The sequence below is a fragment of the Trichomycterus rosablanca genome, chromosome 4 (genome assembly GCF_030014385.1).
Source record: "Trichomycterus rosablanca isolate fTriRos1 chromosome 4, fTriRos1.hap1, whole genome shotgun sequence".
NCBI lineage: Eukaryota > Metazoa > Chordata > Actinopteri > Siluriformes > Trichomycteridae > Trichomycterus > Trichomycterus rosablanca.
In genome coordinates, this window is record NC_085991.1 from 24,909,070 (window position 1) to 24,928,742 (window position 19,673).

At 38.3% G+C, this 19,673-nt stretch overlaps 2 protein-coding genes across 2 annotated transcripts in view; one reads left to right on the forward strand and one right to left on the reverse strand.

The window, feature by feature from the left end:
* Positions 1-99: 99 nt before the first annotated feature.
* Positions 100-5,297, forward strand: mad2l1 (MAD2 mitotic arrest deficient-like 1 (yeast)). Its single transcript, XM_062993120.1, has 5 exons — positions 100-270; positions 1,755-1,901; positions 2,790-2,910; positions 3,609-3,712; positions 4,988-5,297. The coding sequence occupies exons 1-5, from the start codon at positions 207-209 to the stop codon at positions 5,158-5,160; spliced, it is 609 nt and encodes a 202-aa protein (XP_062849190.1). The 5' UTR covers positions 100-206; the 3' UTR covers positions 5,161-5,297.
* Positions 5,298-10,208: 4,911 nt separating this feature from the next.
* pde5ab (phosphodiesterase 5A, cGMP-specific, b) overlaps positions 10,209-19,673 on the reverse strand; it is a 41,233-nt gene continuing 31,768 nt past the window's right edge. Inside the window, exons 14-21 of the mRNA XM_062993121.1 lie at positions 19,197-19,291; positions 19,019-19,106; positions 18,408-18,508; positions 16,107-16,184; positions 13,466-13,529; positions 12,005-12,079; positions 11,816-11,899; positions 10,209-10,613 (exon numbers count right to left, since the gene is read on the reverse strand). Coding sequence (XP_062849191.1) covers positions 10,494-10,613; positions 11,816-11,899; positions 12,005-12,079; positions 13,466-13,529; positions 16,107-16,184; positions 18,408-18,508; positions 19,019-19,106; positions 19,197-19,291 — 705 coding nt within the window. The 3' untranslated portion in view covers positions 10,209-10,493. The remainder of the gene's footprint in view (positions 10,614-11,815; positions 11,900-12,004; positions 12,080-13,465; positions 13,530-16,106; positions 16,185-18,407; positions 18,509-19,018; positions 19,107-19,196; positions 19,292-19,673) is intronic.

Here is a 19,673-nt window from a genome sequence, read left to right on the forward strand (position 1 = left end):
ATGTAAAATATAAAGAGTTTAAAAAACAACACGCCGCCTGAGGCAGGCTACATCCACGTCGATGGTGTTGCATTGGTTGTTTGGGAATGCGCATGCGCAGCAGTTCAAATTTGTCTGAATTCAAACTGTGTGGCGGGTAAGAAGAAAACAAGGGTGCTATACAACAGAATATCAGTTCTTCAACAGGGGAGCAGACCAGCATAAAAATGTCCAAAACATTACAGGGAATTACACTGAAGGGAAGCGCTGAGCTGGTTGCCGAGTTCTTCTGTAAGTAAAGACATTATTTATCCGTCGTTGTAAGAAATATGCCTTTGTTAAACGCGTCCGCATTGTTCAGTTTAGCCGACTAGCTTCCCCATACAGCTGGAATGCGTTCATTACATATCTTATTACCGTGCATGTAGATTTGTCAAGTGTATGTAAAAGTTAATGTTTATTTATATTTATATTTTTTATACATGCACCTCAACGAACCGCTTTTTAATGAGTGTTTCTCATGTTATCTACCTGGTTAGCATTAGCTAACACTTCACACGGTGTCGTCGACTTTCGCACTCGTCCATGTGTACTGTTTACATCCCAGTTTAGCTCATATTGTAGTTAGTCTATGTTTAAATCCTGTCAAATCTGATGCAATATCCACAGTCGTGTAATTAAGCCAACCGTTTTGTCTTGACCAGGGTCGCGATGGATCCAGTGCCACCCATAAACGCATGACGCACAGCAGAAACACACTATGCAAAGAGCACCAGTCCAATACATGGCATTACAATTGTCTATTCAATTACCTATTCACACCTAGAGGCAATTGAATGCAGCCAGTACACATTCTACAATGTGGTTATGCACGGAATAGGGAGAACGGAAGTGAGACTCGAACCCAGTTCCTCGGGACGCACACTACCAGCCGTGCCACTGCGAATCCATTACAGCTGTAGTGAATTAACTTTATGCATCAACTGTGTTTGTAAGACCATTGCTCATCAACAGCTCCCACTATAACTGTAATACATGGCTCTGCCATGCTGCCACTGTTGGGCCCTTGAGCAAGGCCCCTAACCCTCTCTGCTCCAGGGGCGCCGTACAATGGTTGACCCTGCGCTTTGACCCAAGCTGGGATATGTGAAGAAAGAATTCCATTGTACGGTACACCTGTATATGTATATATGACAAATAAAGGCATTCTTTGTGACAACCTGTGTGTGCAAAAGGTTTAGGTCGAACCACGAATGCCCTTTGATTTCCCTCATAGTCAGGAATGAAAGTTATTTCTACTTTCTTAAACATAGTGTAAAACTGTGGATGTACATTAAGCTATATCCAACAGCTCAAAATGTATTATGCCTTTATTACCCAGTCCTACTTATAGAAGACCTTTCTCAATTTTTGGCAATGTTTATATTTGTGGCTTGACATATCTACACTATCGGTTTATGTTGCTAGTTTGTTCTGATTACAATGGGACCAGTGGTAGCCTAGTGGGTAGAGCTTTGGGCTATCAACTGTTAGATTGGCAGTTCAAATCCAGGCTCTGATATGCAGCCACTGTTGGGTCCTTGAGCAAGGCCCTTAACCCTGTCTGCTCCAGGGGCGTCTGATGGCTGACCCTGTGCTCTTACCCCAGCTTCCAAACAAGCTGGGATATACGAAGAAAAAATGTCATTGTACTGTACACCTGTATATGTATATATGACAAATAAAGTATATCTTCTTTTCTATCTTCTTCTTCTTCAATGTGTGTACTCTTGCAGCATTCGGAATAAACAGCATCTTATACCAGCGAGGGATCTATCCTGCAGAGACTTTCACCCATGTCACAAAGTACGACATGAGTCTTCAGCTTACTACAGACCCCAAACTAAATACCTACCTGACCAACGTGGTGACGCAGCTTAAAGGTTTGAGTCTTTTACACGCAGATGTTTTTTAGACCCCTCTTCTGTAAATTAGTTTAAATTTGGACTGCATGTGACACCCCTCCTAATTATTGAGTTCAGGTGTTTCAGCTACCTACACCCACTGCTACCTGGTGAAGGGAGAGTGCCCACCGATATGTGACCACTGTAATACACAAATAAACACTGAATATTTTTTAACAAAGTGCACAAAACATAACATAACGTCAAAGACTTGCAATACCAAATACAGTGGTTGACATTTTTAACAAAACCAAAACAGAGAGACTGATAAATTTTTTTTTTTTTTAAATACAGGACTGATAATACACATCTAGAACTAAACACAGAAAGGACACTAGACAAAGAAGATGAATAAATAACCTGTACATTATCTAGGTACCTATCTTGCCATTAAAATGACCAATGTGTAAACATGGCGTTAAACAACAAATAAACAAACACCCACTTCTAAAAGGTGTGTAACATTAATTATCTAAAGTATAACTTCATGGCAAGAATTTGGGCAAAGCCCTTTCCTGCAAACTAGGCATAAATAACTAGTTGTGAACACCTGTAACCTGCACAAAACCCTGAACTTAACTTTATTTAGCACATTAGGGGTGATTTGGAATGTCACTTACAAGCCAGGCCTTCTTGTTCAACATCATTGGCTGATTTTTTGACCGAATATGCACAATTTGTCAGACACACTGAAAAATTTTGTGGAAAGCCTTCCAAGACGATTGGAGGATGCTGTAGCCACAAAAAAGGCAGTGGGTTCAGTATTATTATCCGTAAACTTGTGTGTATATTCATATATTTGGCCATATAGTAAAAATTTACATGTTCTTTAGTTGCCTTTTGCTTCTTCTTTTACCTTTTGTACAGAGTGGCTGTTTGATTGCACAGTGCAGAAGCTGGTGATGGTAATCACATGTCTTGAGACGAATGAGGTCCTGGAGCGATGGCAGTTTGACATAGAATGCGACAAGACAGCCAAGGAGAGCAGGTTGGTTTTCAAGGATTTATTCCTTTACATGCTGAAATCAAAATATTTTTCATAGGGATGCAAATTCTTTTAACCAATAACCAACAAGCTCACAGCCCCTTATTACAGGGTGTCCCTAAAGTCTGGACACATAGGAAATATCACTAACTATAACTAACTATATTTTACTAAAATACACACACATACATATTGCATCACAAATAGTGGAAAACGCATTGAAGATGTTATTGATTAATATTCTAATGAAATAAAATGTTATTTGAAATGTATTCAAAATATGCATTTTGCCTATGTGTCCAGACTTCAGGGACACCCTGTATACTATAAAACACATGCTTCATTGATTTAAAAAACAGCATAATGTAGTGAGCATGGGAGTGATGTAGAAAAGTAATATAAAGATAAACACAGAATTCAGAACCAGTTCAGCTTTCAGAATGTAGATTTTATAGTTAGTAGCAAACAGTTCATTACAGGTGCTAATAAACATCTAATCTTTTTATAAGCTGATGAGTAGAGGTTTACCTTCATACTTGGGCATTATGCAAAACATTTACATCATTTTTGTAATCATTTTTAATTAAAAGTTGACTCTACTGTTGTGACAATAATTGTTTCAGTTGTGTCGAGTTGGTGGAACATGAGCTAGAATAACAGCTTCACTGTACTTAAATGTTAAATCCTCTTCTTTATTTTAGTGCTCCCCGGGAGAAGTCTATGAAAGCCATTCAGGAAGAAATCCGCTCTGTTATCAGACAAATCACAGCCACTGTCACCTTCTTGCCTTTACTGGAAACTGCCTGTAAGTATTTCACAGCTAATGATAGTGTTGTACCTTCATGCAAATAGTTGTGTAACTGCAGGTTCCAATCCCATGACTTTTACATTGGAACTCCTGTGTTTCACCTATATGTTTTGTTTTAACCACTTAATTTAAGGGAATGATATTTAATGATGGAACTGTTAAGTGATTTCTAAAGACTGAATAATATTTTAATAGGCATTGCTTACTGGTGCATTGTACATTAGAATATTTAAATAGTGACATGTTTGCTACATGTAGGATTTAGTTCTTTCACACAAAACTGAGTATGGTATAGCCAGCTAGAAAAATATACACTGTAATAAAACACACAGGATAAATCGTAGTTTGGCGGCATGGTGGCTCGGTGGGTGGCATTAAAATCCAAATAAATAAATAAATCGTGGTTGGAGGAAATGACCTTTGAGCTAACTTTAAATGTGAGTCTATGGGGGAAATGTCATTTGAATGTGACCACTAGTGTAATCCAGCTACATTCAGCCAGACAAATGCTATGTTCTCTGAAGATGACCAGTTTTCCTAATTTAATGACATAATGCAACAAACACATAGAGACTGAAGCTTTGAATAAAAGAAAAAAATGAACTTGCTGCCAAACTTAAGTCTACGGTCTTTTAAATTCTACACTGTTTGACCACTAGTGCAAGCCAGGTACATCCAATTCCTGAGTTAATGGTTTGAATATGGTGTAAGAAAGTACGTTCCATAAAAACATTGATCAGCAGCATGGGAAAGTAAAGCTCGGTTTCAAACTGAATGGCATGTGTTTTATGACTTCTGCTGTTATTTTGAGCTCTGTCATATTAAGAAAATGGATCATTTGCCTGCATTGTATTAACAGTGCAAATGATTTGAATCTAAAGTTCAAGGCACTCTGGATTAACATCAAAGACCAAGCTGAATCCGTTCCAATAGTTACTATATAACAGCTGCCAGAAAAGGAAATGGAAGTTATTTGTGTTGCAATTATGTTGTTAAAGCTGCATTGGGTGAAATTAAGTGGTTACAAGGTACATCACAAAATAATAAAACAATTAATTCTTGATCCTGTGGCATTTCTGGTTTAACATTGAAGTCTATTATATCTGTATTTGATAAACACTAAGCCTTTTTGTGGTGGGTACAATGTAATTACTATTATCAGTGTGCCTTTATTCCATTGTACGGCAGATTAATAAATGTGCAGTAATATTGTAGTGTATTTTATCTGCACCCCTTTCAGCCTTTCTCTTTTTACTCTCTGAATTGGCACAGGTGCCTTTGACCTACTGATCTACACAGATAAAGATCTGGAGGTCCCAGAGCAGTGGGAAGAGTCTGGGCCACAGCTTATCGATCAATCCGAAGAGGTCCGGCTTCGCTCTTTCACCACCTCCATCCACAAGGTCAACAGTATGGTTGCATACAAAAGAACAAACTCCATGTAACTGTCTGTCTTTGTCTCTTTTCTGTACATAGTTGTCTTTTGTGTCCAAAAGTCTCTGTCCCTAACTAGTTTCTCTGTCGCTGAGGTTTTTATGACTGTATTCCTGAAAATGAAAAATAAAAGCCCTGCTGTATCACAGGCACACGGTCTGGTCTTCTGTAGAAATTAAGGTTTTGTTTGTGCAACTAGTGGTTGTGCCCTGTAGGTGGCAGCAGCACACAGGTAATAGAATGTAAGATGATAAACGCAAACACTGAACTCTAATTAGAATGCACAACAGGACAAGATGCCTCTACGTACATGTGCCTACCAGGTGAGAGGATGTACAATGATAACACTATAAAATGAAAATTCAGCTTAACATCGGACATTGCATGTGCAGGCATTATTTTCAGCCAAGAGTCATGTCTGATGTGATATTCGGGTAGCCCATACTTGCTGGGATCCAATCCCTCTGTGCTATCAGCCAGTTGGGCATTTACATGCAATGATGAATTGCTGTCTTGTCTGGGTTGTGTTATTGCATTGTGCTCTGTGAAAACCAGACCCACCATGACCCAAGGCAGAATAAAGCAGAGGGAAAAATGAAAAAGAAGAGAAATATGTGTCTGATCCATCAAACCAGTTATTCTTCCCTCTGGCATTAGTTTTCATGACATGAAATTAGATTTTTGTTAGGTGTTGGAAGAATGTGTTTCATGTCTGTGGCTTACACAGTATTTCTTTTTTTTTAAATAGTATATAATTAGGTGAAATATACATATAAAACATGCATGAATATTTACATGCTTTATAAAAAAAGATTAAGCATATCCCAGATTTGGATTTATTTTTTATTTACCACCAGTCTTCCCACCACTTTCTAAAAATATAAAAGGAAAGTTAGCTACTCTAAATTGCCCCTAAGTGTGTGAAAGGTTTGCCCTAAGATGTCTTGGTGCTGCCCTCTGATGGACTGGTGTCCTACTTGTGGTGTATCTCAGCTACAGTAATGTGAAAAAGTTAGTACACCCCATGAAAACCATTTGGGCTTCATTTGAACAGTACTGAGAGATGGAGCTTATATAACTAAACCAAAAAAAAAAGTTAAAAATAACACAAGTTGTAAAATGTAATAAACAAAAATGGAAATTGATTGTGAGGAAAAAGTTAGGAAACCCCCACATTTATTACTACTTAAATTGTCTCAGATGCAATTATTAGACCTTGTTAGAGGACATTGGAGTTTAAATTAAACCTCAGACATTAGTTTGGTTTGCTTTTCATTGTTGAAGTGAGTGTTATCACTGGTGAGATCTAAAGAGCTTTCTGAGGCCTTCAGAAAGAAGGTTGTAGATGCATATGAGTCTGGGAAAGGATTAAAAAAGATCTCAAAACAATTAGAAATCAGCCGTTCCACTGTCCGGAAAATCATTTACATGTGGAGAACATTTAAAACAACCGCCAACATGGCCGGGTCAGGCCGTCCTAGCATGTTCAGCCCAAGAGCAGACCTCAAGATGTGTAAAGAAGTCTCCAATAATCCTACAATGTCATTACAGGACCTACAGCTAGCTCTTGCCACAGATGATAGCAAGGTACATGCATCTATCATTACAAAGAGACTGCACACGTTTGATTTTCATGGGAGGTATGCAAGGAGGAAACCCTTGCTGTCAAAAAAAAAAAACCATCAGGTCAAGACTAAAGTTTACCAGAGAACATCTAGATAAAGACCAGGACTTCTGGAACAATGTGCTTTAGACAGATGAATCCAAAGTTGAATTATTAGGACACAGTAACAGAAGACATGTTTGGCACAAACCAGCATGGAGGTGGAAATGTCATGGTTTGGGGCTGCTTTGCATCAGCAGGGCCTGGCAAACTCTCTATTATAAAATCCATGATGAATTCTTCACTGTATCAGAGGGTGCTTAAGGAAAATGTTTAGCTTGTTAAATGCTGACCTGCCTTCACAATACAAAATTAAATCTGGTTGCCAATCCACAAATTCTGCTTTGTGGTCGTTCCCTTTGATGGCAATAATTCTGATACATAACAGCTGGTCACAAAGGTGTATGTATGTATAAAGATCTATTAATCTGACACGATTCTTATGCTCTGTAATGTTTTATGTTTTCGCAAGGGTGTGGGCAGTATAAGTGCATCTTTTAAGACAGAGCTGTTGTGTTCCTCTTTGAACTTCCCGTTCTCTGAACATCAAAGCCTGTTCTGCTTTGACACCTGCTGGCCTGATAAGCATTAGAAAGAAACATTAAAGCTGAGTGGTGCTGTTTCCTGTACTGTGTGAAGCCTCAGAATCTGATCTGAATACATTTGGCTTGGTTAGCTTTACCTCAAACACACACACACATGCCCAGTTCTAAATGAGATGCGCAACACTAAATTACACAGAGCTAGCATTTTTAAACAGCTACCATTTGCTTCGATTTCTTTCTCTGTGGTTTGCTTACTAGTGTGCTGCCCTCTACTGTAGTAAGTCATTAGAGTTGACTTTCCACAGTAGAACTGCTAAATTGCATTTTAATAATAAGAGCCACTCTAAAACAAACCAGCACTAATAAGACAAGCCCACTGGCTGAAATGCCAAATCAGAGAATGTCACTGACTTTTAAAGCAAATTTCTGGCTACATTACAGATGTGACTGGTAGGTTCTACCAGCTACACCCAACCCGGTGAATTCTTGCTTCTGGCAAATGCTTTAAAGGTTTTATTGGAACTAGGGACATTATTTACATTTTCAGCATTTAGCAGACGCTTTTATCCAAAGCGACTTACACAATGAGCAGAACACGATGAGCAACTGAGGGTTAAGGGTCTCGCTCAGGGACCAACAGTGGCAACTTGGTGGTGACAGGGCTTGAACCGGCAGCCTTCTGTTTACTAGTCCAGTACCTTAACCACTGAGCACTGTTTATGCATTTTCTTCGCTTTTTCTCCCGACGTTTAGAGCACCCAATTTCAAGATTGCATCATGCTTCCTCTCCATTAATGCCGATCCCTGCTCTGACTGAGGAGAACAAAGCTTACCCACACCCCCTCCAATAAGTGGGCAGCAGCCGTATGCATTTTTTTTCCATCTGCACTTTTCGAGTGCTAATGTGGATCAGCCCTGTGTACGGAGAGACACACCCTGCCCCTGTGCAGGCACCATCAATCAGCCAGCAGAGGACGTAGTTACATCAGTTATGAGGAGACCCTATCCGGCTTACTACTACCCCACCCCTATACGAACAACAGGCCAATCGTTGTTCATGTGGCCGCTCAGCCCAGCCGGATGGCAGAGCTGAGATTCAAGATCCCAGCTCCGGTGTGCTAGCGTGTTTTTACCACTGTGCCACCTAAACGGCTTATATACATGGTTTTAACATTTAAATACAATTAAGGTGATGCTGCATAACTAAGGGGACCAGGGTTTAAAACGATGAATTAGAACAAACAAATATGCTTTTTGTGCAGCATTGTGGTTCGTTGGCTCATCATGGCAAATCTTCAATGCACAAAGGTCACATGGTAGCTTTTGATATACTTGCACTTTCAAGGTCATCTTTAATTTACAATAGACTTTGTGCCATTGTGGACTAATTGATACTTTTTATTGGTTAAATAAATGTTAGTGTGGCACGGCAATGTGGCAAGTAATTTAATTGCTACCAGGCTTCATTTATTTAAATCGTGGTAAACTGGGTTGAACTCTCAGCTTCTGTCAATGTCTATAAGGTGTTTGGCGTGGTGCTCATTGCTTTCCTACAGGTACTATGGTTTTCTTCCACCTACTAAAACATAAAGATGGATAGGATGCTCTAAATGGCTCTTAGTTGTAGGTAAGTAAATGGATAAGTGAATGGAACCCTGTCAATTTATCCTGCCCCCAGTGGTCCAGAGCAGTGCCAGACTAAAAGCAACACTGATTAAAACAAAAATAATTATAATTATTAATACAATTTATCCCCAATATACACTGATCAGCCATAACATTAAAACCACCTCCTTGTTTCTACACTTAGTCTATTTTATTAGCTCCACTTACCATATAGAAGCACTTTGTAGTTCTACAATTACTGACTGTATTCCATCTGTTTCTCTGCATGCTTTGTTAGCCAACTTTCATGCTGTTCTTCAATGGTCAGGACTCTCCCAGGACCACCAGAATGAGAATGATCCAACACCCAATTAATACCTGCTCTGTGGTGGTCCTGACCATTGAAGAACAGGGTAAAAACAGGCTAAAAAGGTATGTAGAGAAACAGATGGACTACAGTCAATAATTGTAGAACTTTAAAGTGCTTCTATATGGTAAGTGGAGCTGATAAAATGGACAGTGAGTGTAGAAACAAGGAGGTGGTTTTAATGTTATGGCTGATCAGTGTAAATTAAAATGACCAAGCAAGGAATGAGAAACGATATGAACATGTGACTAATGAATATATATATTTATCTTTCAACAGCTTTATGTAGGAGTTTTGTTCAGAATGTTAAGAAACCAAATTCATAACCCAACTTTAAAAACATCTACAGGTTGGTATAAAGTTAATAAATATACAAAAGAAACGTGGAACAGTAACACAAAGTGGGGAAAAAAGAAACATTCCTGTGGATATCTGAAGTGGCTGTTTTGTTGCTGCTGCATATAGTAGCTTAATTCTATGGTGCATTGTAGTGATAAATAAATTATTCTCTTTGTGCCTACCTGTTGCTTTGTTTCAGTGCAAGAGCTACAGAAAACCCTCTAACGGGACTACAGTAATAAATAAAACGAAATAATTAATGCCCTCGCGTAGACGCTACACAGGGTTAGGAAGATCCTCATCTTTATATTCTTTACTTGTTCGTTATATTCTTTTTACTGACACTAGACACTTGTTTATATAACCCAAAACAGTCCAAGCCTATGATAGTCATTCAAACATACCTCAGCATGAAGGCTTTGCATGGGAAACCAGCATTGTAAGTCATCTAATAGAGGCAAACACTTCTCCCCCAAGCTTTCTTAGTTTTACTGACTAAACATACTTTAATAACATAGAATAGAAAGTAATGGATATCATGTTTCCACTTAAAAAACTGAGAGAATTGAGAGATTTTTCCCCACCTAAATAAAGTCACAATAGAGACTCAACATTTAACACGGTTCATTATTGCTTCAGTGTTATTTCCCCACCCAAACTATGGAACACTAGCTGTTTTAGAAGTTAGTTTGTATTTGTTCCCATAGTGGTTGGTTGATTCCTCATAGCTGGAATCATGATTTAAAATGATTCCATTATTAGTATGTGATCAGTATGAGGAAGGACGAGGGCAAACTTAATCTTGAACTGACTGAAACGAGCCGCTTATAGTCCTCCATTCACTAAGCTCTCCTCAGCCTCTTCAGAAAGCGTCTTCCAATTCTGCCTGTTTTTCCTGCAGCCCTCCAGCAGGGGGGAGCACGAATCCGACATACTGGCCAGTGACTGAAACAAACACAAGTCAAAGGGTTAGATATTATAGGTGAATGGGTGTGTGAAACGCATGCAGACTTGATAACACTATTAAAATGTTCAGCCTGATCTACAATCCTTTTAATAATTTGTAGGGCTGGCTCAATACCACTTTATTATGTCCGATACCGATACTGCAAATTGAGTATCTGCCGATTCTGATTCCGTCATTTCTCCTCTCAAACAACTAAGCAGTAATAATACGTCTCAATGCACCATGGTTAAACTAGCTATCTAAATAACAATGCTCACACTGTGAAATAAATATTCTAAAGGAATAAATACAGAACCTACAACATCACACTTATGCAAAACTGCTTTTTTTATTTTAACTTTTACACAGAACATTTAGCAGCATTTTTGGCTTGTTTAACAGCACCGTCCAAACATTTAAAATAAAATTTAAAGTGCAACTGTATCTGTATTTAACAAATAAAAAATTTCAATATAAAGTTCTAGATCTGTCAACTCTCAAGTCAACACCTTGAAGAGGCAGCAAAAAAATTATAAAATAAATAATAAAAAAATGAAACAATTAAATAATAAAAAAGAACCAAATGTATCGATCTTGTCCCGGGTTGGAGATATCTCACATCCTTAACAAAATGTAATCCATTAGTGTTATGAAATAAAACAAACTACACCGTTTCCCGTTTAGCCACAGACGTCCTCTTCAAAATCCAGCAGGGTTTTTTTAATAAGCACACTTTGATTTTTAATAATCTGACAGAACTTTAACGGAAAATCTCAACCAAATACTGTGTCAATTCTAATTGGTCCTTCGCGTTTGATTGACATCCACATCTTCCAATTGTAGACACTTTATACAACATGCCGTAAAACAGTGTTTTTAGTTGTGGCAGTAGTAGATGATTTTTTAAAAATGCTAAAAGTTTAAGTAGATCAGCGTGTTATAATTTCTGAATAGCCTTATTTACATTAAGTGTTATTTACATTAAGCAAAAGTATCGGATCGAATTACATGTTGTTTTTCCTTCCGATATCTGATCCAGTGATTTGGGCCAATATCTGACTGATACCGATGCAGTATCAGATCGGTGCCAGCCCTAGTTGTGCATTTTCATTCCTGCATTATAAGATAATATTCATAATATTTGTGTGTTAAAATGCAATTAAAGTAGACAAGGACTATTTGATAAATCTGTGCCTCTTACCTCATACAACTGTGTGCAAATGGCATCGATAAAAGACACCTGCATGCTGGGTATTTTATCCCGCTTCTCTCTGTTCATCAGATCCTAAGAAAGACAGGCGCTGTTTAAAAAGGTTAAAAATCTAACACGTTTGATAAAATGACCTGGCTGTTCTGACAGTATGATTAAACATGCAGTAAGTGCACTTACAATAGGTTCAATGTTTAGTTCTTCTCTTTCCTTGTCCCCTTGCTCAAAGAATTCTGTGGCAACAAGCTCAGCAATCTGAGAAGAGTTGGAAAGTGTTATAAAAAGATTTTGTTATTCCTTCTGTTAAATCCTGTAGACTTTTAGCCATTTACCAAAGCTTTATTTCACTGCAGTACTCTTAAAAGTTCTGTGCTGCCTATGTTTTGCATTGTGCTTTCATGAACTACAGTATTTATATCTACATTTTTTGATGTTTTACCTATGTTCGGATTTTTATTATTGGTTGCTTGCTATTTTGGAGTGTGCGTAAAGAGATTTGTTAAAAGCAATCTGTAATGAAATGGTGGTCACAGTCCTGCTAACTTATTGCTTTGTACCAGTATCATTAGTCATTAGTTCTGGTATAAAGAAGCATTAAGATTTTCCTTCTCTGTAACTATTGAGTTTAGACCAACCCTTGAAAACCAACCCCAAACCACCAAAGTTTACAGTTCACATAATGCAGTCAGGCAGGTATCCATCTTCAATCCCAGACCCATCCATCGGACTGCCAGATAGAGATCCGTGATTTAACACTCCAGAGAACATGTTTGCACCGTTTCAGAGTCCATCTCTCAATCTGATACTTGACATTGTGCTTGGCGATGTAAGGTTTACATTTCGTTTTGCAGTTAGTTTTTGTGTTAATGCCAGATGAGGTTTGGAACTGTTATGGAGTAAACAGAGTGTTGGTTACTCTTATGCACTATGTGCCCCAGCTCTCAGCAACCCCAATCTGTAACTTTATGTGGTCTGCCACTTTGTTCCTATTATTCATACTTTTCTATAATACCACTCACAGTTATTTGTAGAATATCTAGGAGGGAAGAGATTTTATGAACTGACTTGTTGCAGCTGTGGCTATTTGTAGCTGCCACTAGCAGTACCATTCTCAAAAACCCATTCTTTTACAAATGTTACTAAAGATGGACTGCATAGCTAGGTGCTTGATCTTATACAAGTGGCAATGGGAATGAAAAACATGAGTTTAATGATTAAGAGCTGCGTCCCAATACCTTTGTCCACAAAGTGTATAACATACGTCTTTGACAAGTGTGTATGTTGAATGTATTTGAATTTCTTGATCAATTCTTGATCTTCTAAGGTCTAGAAATTTAGAGTTTGTGTGTGTGTGTACTAATTACTAATAACTAATGGCAGTTGTAGCCTAGCGGTTGAGGTCCTGGACTAGTAATCAGAGGGTCGCTGGTTCAAGCCCTACCAATGCAAGGTTGCTGCTGTTGGGCCCTTGAGCAAGGCCCTTAACCCTCAATTGCTGAGACTGTATACTGTCCCAGTGCTGTATGTCGCTTTGGATAAAGGTGTCTGCTAAATGCTGAAAATGTAAATGTAAAGGCACCAAAGGCTAAATGTCTTAACATCAAAGCTGTTAACTTTAATGACAGCTGTAATGACTCTTACCCTCTTTTGGACAGGCCAGGGCTTAGTAATGGCAGAGATATCACAGGCAGTCATCAGCATGGACCTGCAGTGGACAAATGACAATAATCAAGGCAGATGTTTTAATTAAAACCACTCCTGTTAATATTTAAGACTGGCCATGATTGTTAAAAAATTAAGATTACTAATTATGTTAGCGGCCATTCGGCAGGTTATTACAATTTAAAAGTACATAAAATACCTTTAAACCTTTTTTTTTTGTAAACACACTGTATGGCCAAAAGTATATGAACACCCCTACTAATTACTGAGTAAGGTGTTTCAATCATACCAGCTGCTAATTGGTGTATAATGTACAGTGGGGTCAAAAAGTATTTAGTCAGCCACTGATTGTGCAGGTTCTCCTACTTAGAAAGATGAGAGAGGTCTGTAATTTTCATCATAGGTACACTTCAACTATGAGAGACAAAGTGAGAAAAAAAAATCCAGGAAATCACATTGTAGGATTAAAAAAAAATGTATTTGTAAATTATGGTGGAAAATAAGTATTTGGTCAATAACAAAAGTTCAACTCAATCCTTTGTAACATAACCTTTGTTGGCAATGACAGAGGTCAAATGTTTCCTGTAAGTCTTCACCAGGTTTGCACACACTGTAGCTGGTATTTTGGCCCATTCCTCCATGCAGATCTCCTCTAGAGCAGTGATGTTTTGGGGCTGTTGCTGGGCAACACGGATTCCACAAATTTTCCATGGGGTTGAGGTCTGGAGACTGGCTAGGCCACTCCAGGACCTTGAAATGCTTTTTACGGAGCCACTCCTTCGTTGCCCGAGCGGTGTGTTTGGGTTCATTGTCATGCTGGAAGACCCAGCCACGTTCCATCTTCAATGCTCTCACTGACGGAAGCAGGTTTTGGCTTAAAATCTCACGATACATGGCCCCGTTCATTCTTCCCTTAACACGGATCAGTCGTCCTGTCCCCTTTGCACAAAAACAGCCCCAAAGCATGATGTTTCCACCCCCATGCTTCACAGTAGGTATGGTGTTCTTGGGTTCTTCTTCTTCCTCCAAACACGACGAGTTGAGTTTTTACCAAAAAGTTCCATTTTGGTTTCATCTGACCACATGATATTCTCCCAATCCTCTTCTGGATCATCTATATGCTCTCTGACAAACTTCAGATTGGCCTGAACATGTACTGGCTTAAGCAGGGGGGCACGCCTGGCACTGCAGGATTTGAGTCCCTCTCGGCGTAGTGTGTTACTGATGGTAGCCTTTGTTACTTTGGTCCCAGCTCTCTGCAGGTCATTCATCAGGTCCCTCCGTGTAGTTCTGGGATTTTTGCTCACCGTTCTCATAATCATTTTGACCCCACGGGATCGAGGGAGATTATCAATGGTCTTGTATGTCTTCCATTTTCTTACAATTGCTCCCACAGTTGATTTATTCACACCAACCTGCTTGCCTATTGTAGATTCACTCTTCCCAGCCTGGTGCAGGTCTACAATTTTCTTCCTGGTGTCCTTCGACAGCTCTTTGGTCTTGGCCATGGTTGACTGTTTGAGGATGTGGACAGGTGTCTTTTATACAGATAACGAGGTCAAACAGGTGCCATTAATACAGGTAACGAGTGGAGGACAGAAGAGCTTCTTAAAGAAGAAGTTACAGGTCTGTGAGAGCCAGAAATCTTGCTCGTTTGTTATTGACCAAATACTTATTTTCCACCATAATTTACAAATAAATTCTTTAAAAATCCTACAATGTGATTTCCTGGATTTTTTTTTTCACATTTTGTCTTTCATAGTTGAAGTGTACCTATGATGAAAATTACAGACCTCTCTCATCTTTCTAAGTAGGAGAACTTGCACAATCAGTGGCTGACTAAATACTTTTTGGCCCCACTGTATATAAATTGATTTGCATTTAACAGAATTTTATATTAAAATCTATATTCTTTAAGGGAGACCCTTTCTATTTCTAGCATGACTTTGTCCCTGTGGCGGCACGGTGGTTAAGTGGGTAGCACTGTCGCCTCCCAGCAAAAAGGTCCTGCGTTCAATCCCCAGGTGGGGTGGTCCGGGTCCTTTCTGTGTGGAGTTTGCATGTTCTCCCTGTGTCCGTGTGGGTTTCCTCCCACAGTCCAAAGACATGCAAGTGATGTGAAATGTCCAAGACTGTGTTCAATATAACCTTGTGAACTGATGAACCTTGTGTAACCAGTAACTACCATTCCTGTCATGAATGTAACCAAAGAGCGTAAAGCATGACGTTAAAATTCTAATAAACAAACAAAATAAAACTTTGTCCCTGTGCACAAAATTAGTTTCATAAACACATTTAGAATTTTTTGGTGTGGAGGAAGTGTAGTGGCCTGAAAATTTCAACTTTAGGATAAACTGAAATTGCAAGCCTGGCTTTCTCATTTATCCTCAGTGCCTGACCTCACAAATGCAATTTTGACTGCAGACCTAACTCTTTTCCAAACTTAGCTACAAAGTTTACTCATTTAAATGCGGTGAGGGGCCACTATATAAATGCCACTGGATTTGAAATGGAATGTCAAACAAGCTGATGAACAGTCTCATTCTGAAATTGATGCCTATATCATGTTCCACCAAAGTCGGGATATGGTCAATGAAATTTTTTTGTCTACCTTGCTTACCTTAGCAAATCTCGGTGATAATCGTACTCCCAAACAAACTGACTGTTCTTTGCTAGTTCAAAGAACTCTGTTCGCTTTCTGCAGTAACAAAGGCAAAAATTAGTAGACAGTTCCTGATCTAACCATATTTTATATTGTTTAAGAATAAAACAAGCCAGTAAAAACAGTGAGGGAAAAGACATATTTAACAATAATGGTAAACCTGTACATAAGTACACTTCAAATCTACACACGTAATGGCATAACATATGTAAAATGTAAAAACAAAATATAAAGGAATAAAAGATGCTATAGGAAATATGGATAAATAAGTAATGGTTATATTAGAAAAAAAAACTTAAAATCTCCTAAGCTTCTATATTTTTCTTTCCTTAAGTGTTAGATTTTCTAGATATAAAACATGAATAACAAAGCTAAATTGTCATATCAAAGACATTAAACATCCCTGTTAGCACAGTTTTAATAAGCTTCTATTAAAAGACTAAGAAGCATACAAAAAGTCAGCTGTCGCAGATTTATTTTATTGACAGGTTTATTTCAGATGTACATCTTAAACATAGCCAATCATGTCTGTGTACTCGCCCAGCTGGCCCATAGCACCACTGATATTTGAACCCAGATTCCAGCAATGGTAGTCTAGTGTAACAGACCACCAACTCTGAGCATTTGCAAAATAAAATAAAACATAATTAAACTAAGTAATGCTGTTATTTCTAAAAATGCCTTTATATAAAAGTTTGACCAAAAATGTATTTAATTTATATCAACAGAGGATCACTGGACACAAGGCAAGAAATACACTGGTCAGGGCGTCAATCCATCACAGGGCTTCAGTCTAGGGTTGGGCGGTATGACGATATTACCGCATACCGCGGTATTTAAAAATGGTGACTGTATTCAAAAATGGTGACGGTATTTTTTAAATGTGAAGCGCCAAATTTCTGCTTCAGGTTTACCTTGAAAACTGAGACTTTAGGACATGCGCGCATCCACAGTAAGGGAGGGGTGGGAGGGGTAGGCGGTTGGAGCTCGCTGATTGGCTGTGGGGTGCTCACACAGAGAGACGAGTGAAGAGCCACACTGGCTAGCGTTAGCTGTGAGCTAACAAGCAGAAACTGAAAAACGGCTCGTCTATTAATTTTTCAAAATCAACATTTTTTATCAGTTCAACCGGAAATGAACACAAGCGCGTGCATGCGCGGACATGTACTTATTTACTAAATATATCTTCAGTGTAAATCGAGCACAAGTGTTGAGAAAAAGGAGCAAACAGTAATAATAACGTTACGCCCAATCCGCTGTTCTGACTCTTGTCTGCCATAGATTTTCCTGCCTATGTAAGAACTATTTTTTCCTAAATAAAAGCGCTATATTAAGAAAAAAAGAATGTCTCACCTGTCGTGTAATGTGAATTATAAAATATATTGTCTGGCCCTTTAAGAATGTTAAGCGCACTATAGGGCGTAGGGAGCGAGTGTATAGGGAATAGACCGTTTCCGTGCTTGTGTTTTGCACTGAGCTTGTGTGACATGTAAAGTAGCGTTCTCGTTAACCACTCAAATGTTTGGACTTTGAATTATTTTAACATTATTTTACATCACCGTCATTGCAACATGAACATTTACATTCATATTTTTTGTTACGGTATAGAACTTAATTCTGGATTACAGGCATAACTAATCGTACACGTTCATACACTTTTAAGAAATATCTGTAACTATAAACTAAGCAGTTAACTTTTGAAATATATTGAAGTGTGTAGCCTGCTATTATTCTGTTTTGTGTGGGCAGAGAGAGATTACAATGCCAAAATGTTGTGTTAATGTACACTGTAAAGTTTGCCCCCCCCCGTATACCGCGGTATTTCCTGAAGACGGTATGACGGTATGAAAATCGGCAATATCGCCCAACCCTACTTCAGTCCCTCAGAAACTGAATCTTAGCAGTAGTGAGCCAAAGTAATAGACCAGTGCACCACCCGAGCTTGGCCAGAAATGTCTATAAATTATCCTTTTACCCTAAATTGGATCAGCCAAGTGTGGTGTATGAGCTTTGCTTGTTTAGTTTTGCACTGCAGCTATAAAGGAAAATGTGTTAACGTGTAACATAAGCTCATAGTGATCAGGTTTGCATCGTGAAAACTAAAATCAAAATCACTCCAGACTTTTTCAGTCATTTAAAAGATTTCTGCATACAGATTTCTACTCAGGTTTGTACTCAATGGTAAGAAACCATAGGGGATCAATATATTTTATTTATGACCAAACTTTAGCTTAGCTGTGACAGACACTCAGTACGTACTTCATATAGAGGGCGAGGTCAGTAGCCAAAATAGCCTTTTCAATCATCTTCAGTGTAGTTTTATACTCATCCAGTGAAAGACTGCTCAGAATCTGACTGCCCTGACAAAATAATAAGAAAATATACAGCATGTTATTGCATGAAGACAACCTGAAAATAATATATAATATGAATATGGCTGAAAGAATATGGACGTCCCTTCTATGTAGTAACTTCTGGCATTTCAGTCACGTCCGCTAAAAGATGTATCAAATTAAATATATGAACTATGTTACCCTATAAATCCAACTATGTGGCCATGGTTTGAGAATGCATGACTGTGCTCCTGTGCACATGCAAGATCCATAAAGAATTTGTTTTGCTGTGTTTGACGAGAAGGAACTCCACTGGCCAGTCCACATACATTAAACTAAAAAGAGTATGTTTCCTTTGATTTAAATTAACTTGGAATACAGGATGAATGAGTACTTATTAGGTCTTGCATTTCTGAACACAGTTCAGGAAGGATGCAGACCTCTTCATCTTATAAATATGAATGCATTATTCATTAGTAGAATTTAATGTATTTGCACTGCTTCCTGGTCATTTTAACTGAACAAAGTGCTACTTACTGGACTGTTGAGGATCATAAGGCACTGGTCAAAGTGGTGATGTTCCATTATAGAGTGGCCATAGAGCTGCGCCAGAGGATGGTCACTCCTATTTTTATAATGCAGTGTTAGTGTGATTTTGATTTTTTTCTAGGTTTCTGTTAAACCAAACACTAACAAGTCAATTCTGCAAACAAACCTTTTGATGAATGAGTTGTTGACACCTCTATGGTCCAAATCATGACACAGCGTTGCAATCATCAGGGCCAAGATTTCCAACTCATTTAAATTGTTCTGTTAATCCAAAAACACACAAAAAGTAATTTTCTTTTTCATATTTGGCAATATGACAAACATATGATATACTGTGAGGTGACAGAGCTACTCACTGCATCACTGTGCAACCCCAGCTAATTACATGCAACCTATAATTCTCCAGAAAAGCTGTATGTATAAAAAACAGGTGACACAATGTACTTTGTGTTACGTTTCTCATTTAGAACCACATGAGCATTGACAAGAAGGTCAAAAAAGTGGTATAAAACAGTAGTTTTTAGTACTAAGTGGATTTAATTTTTAGTAGATTTAGTACTATTTGCAGAATTTTACTCCCACATTGTTTAAATGCTCTACAACAGAGTTTGCACTATTTTAGCATGAAGTTTTTATTACTTTA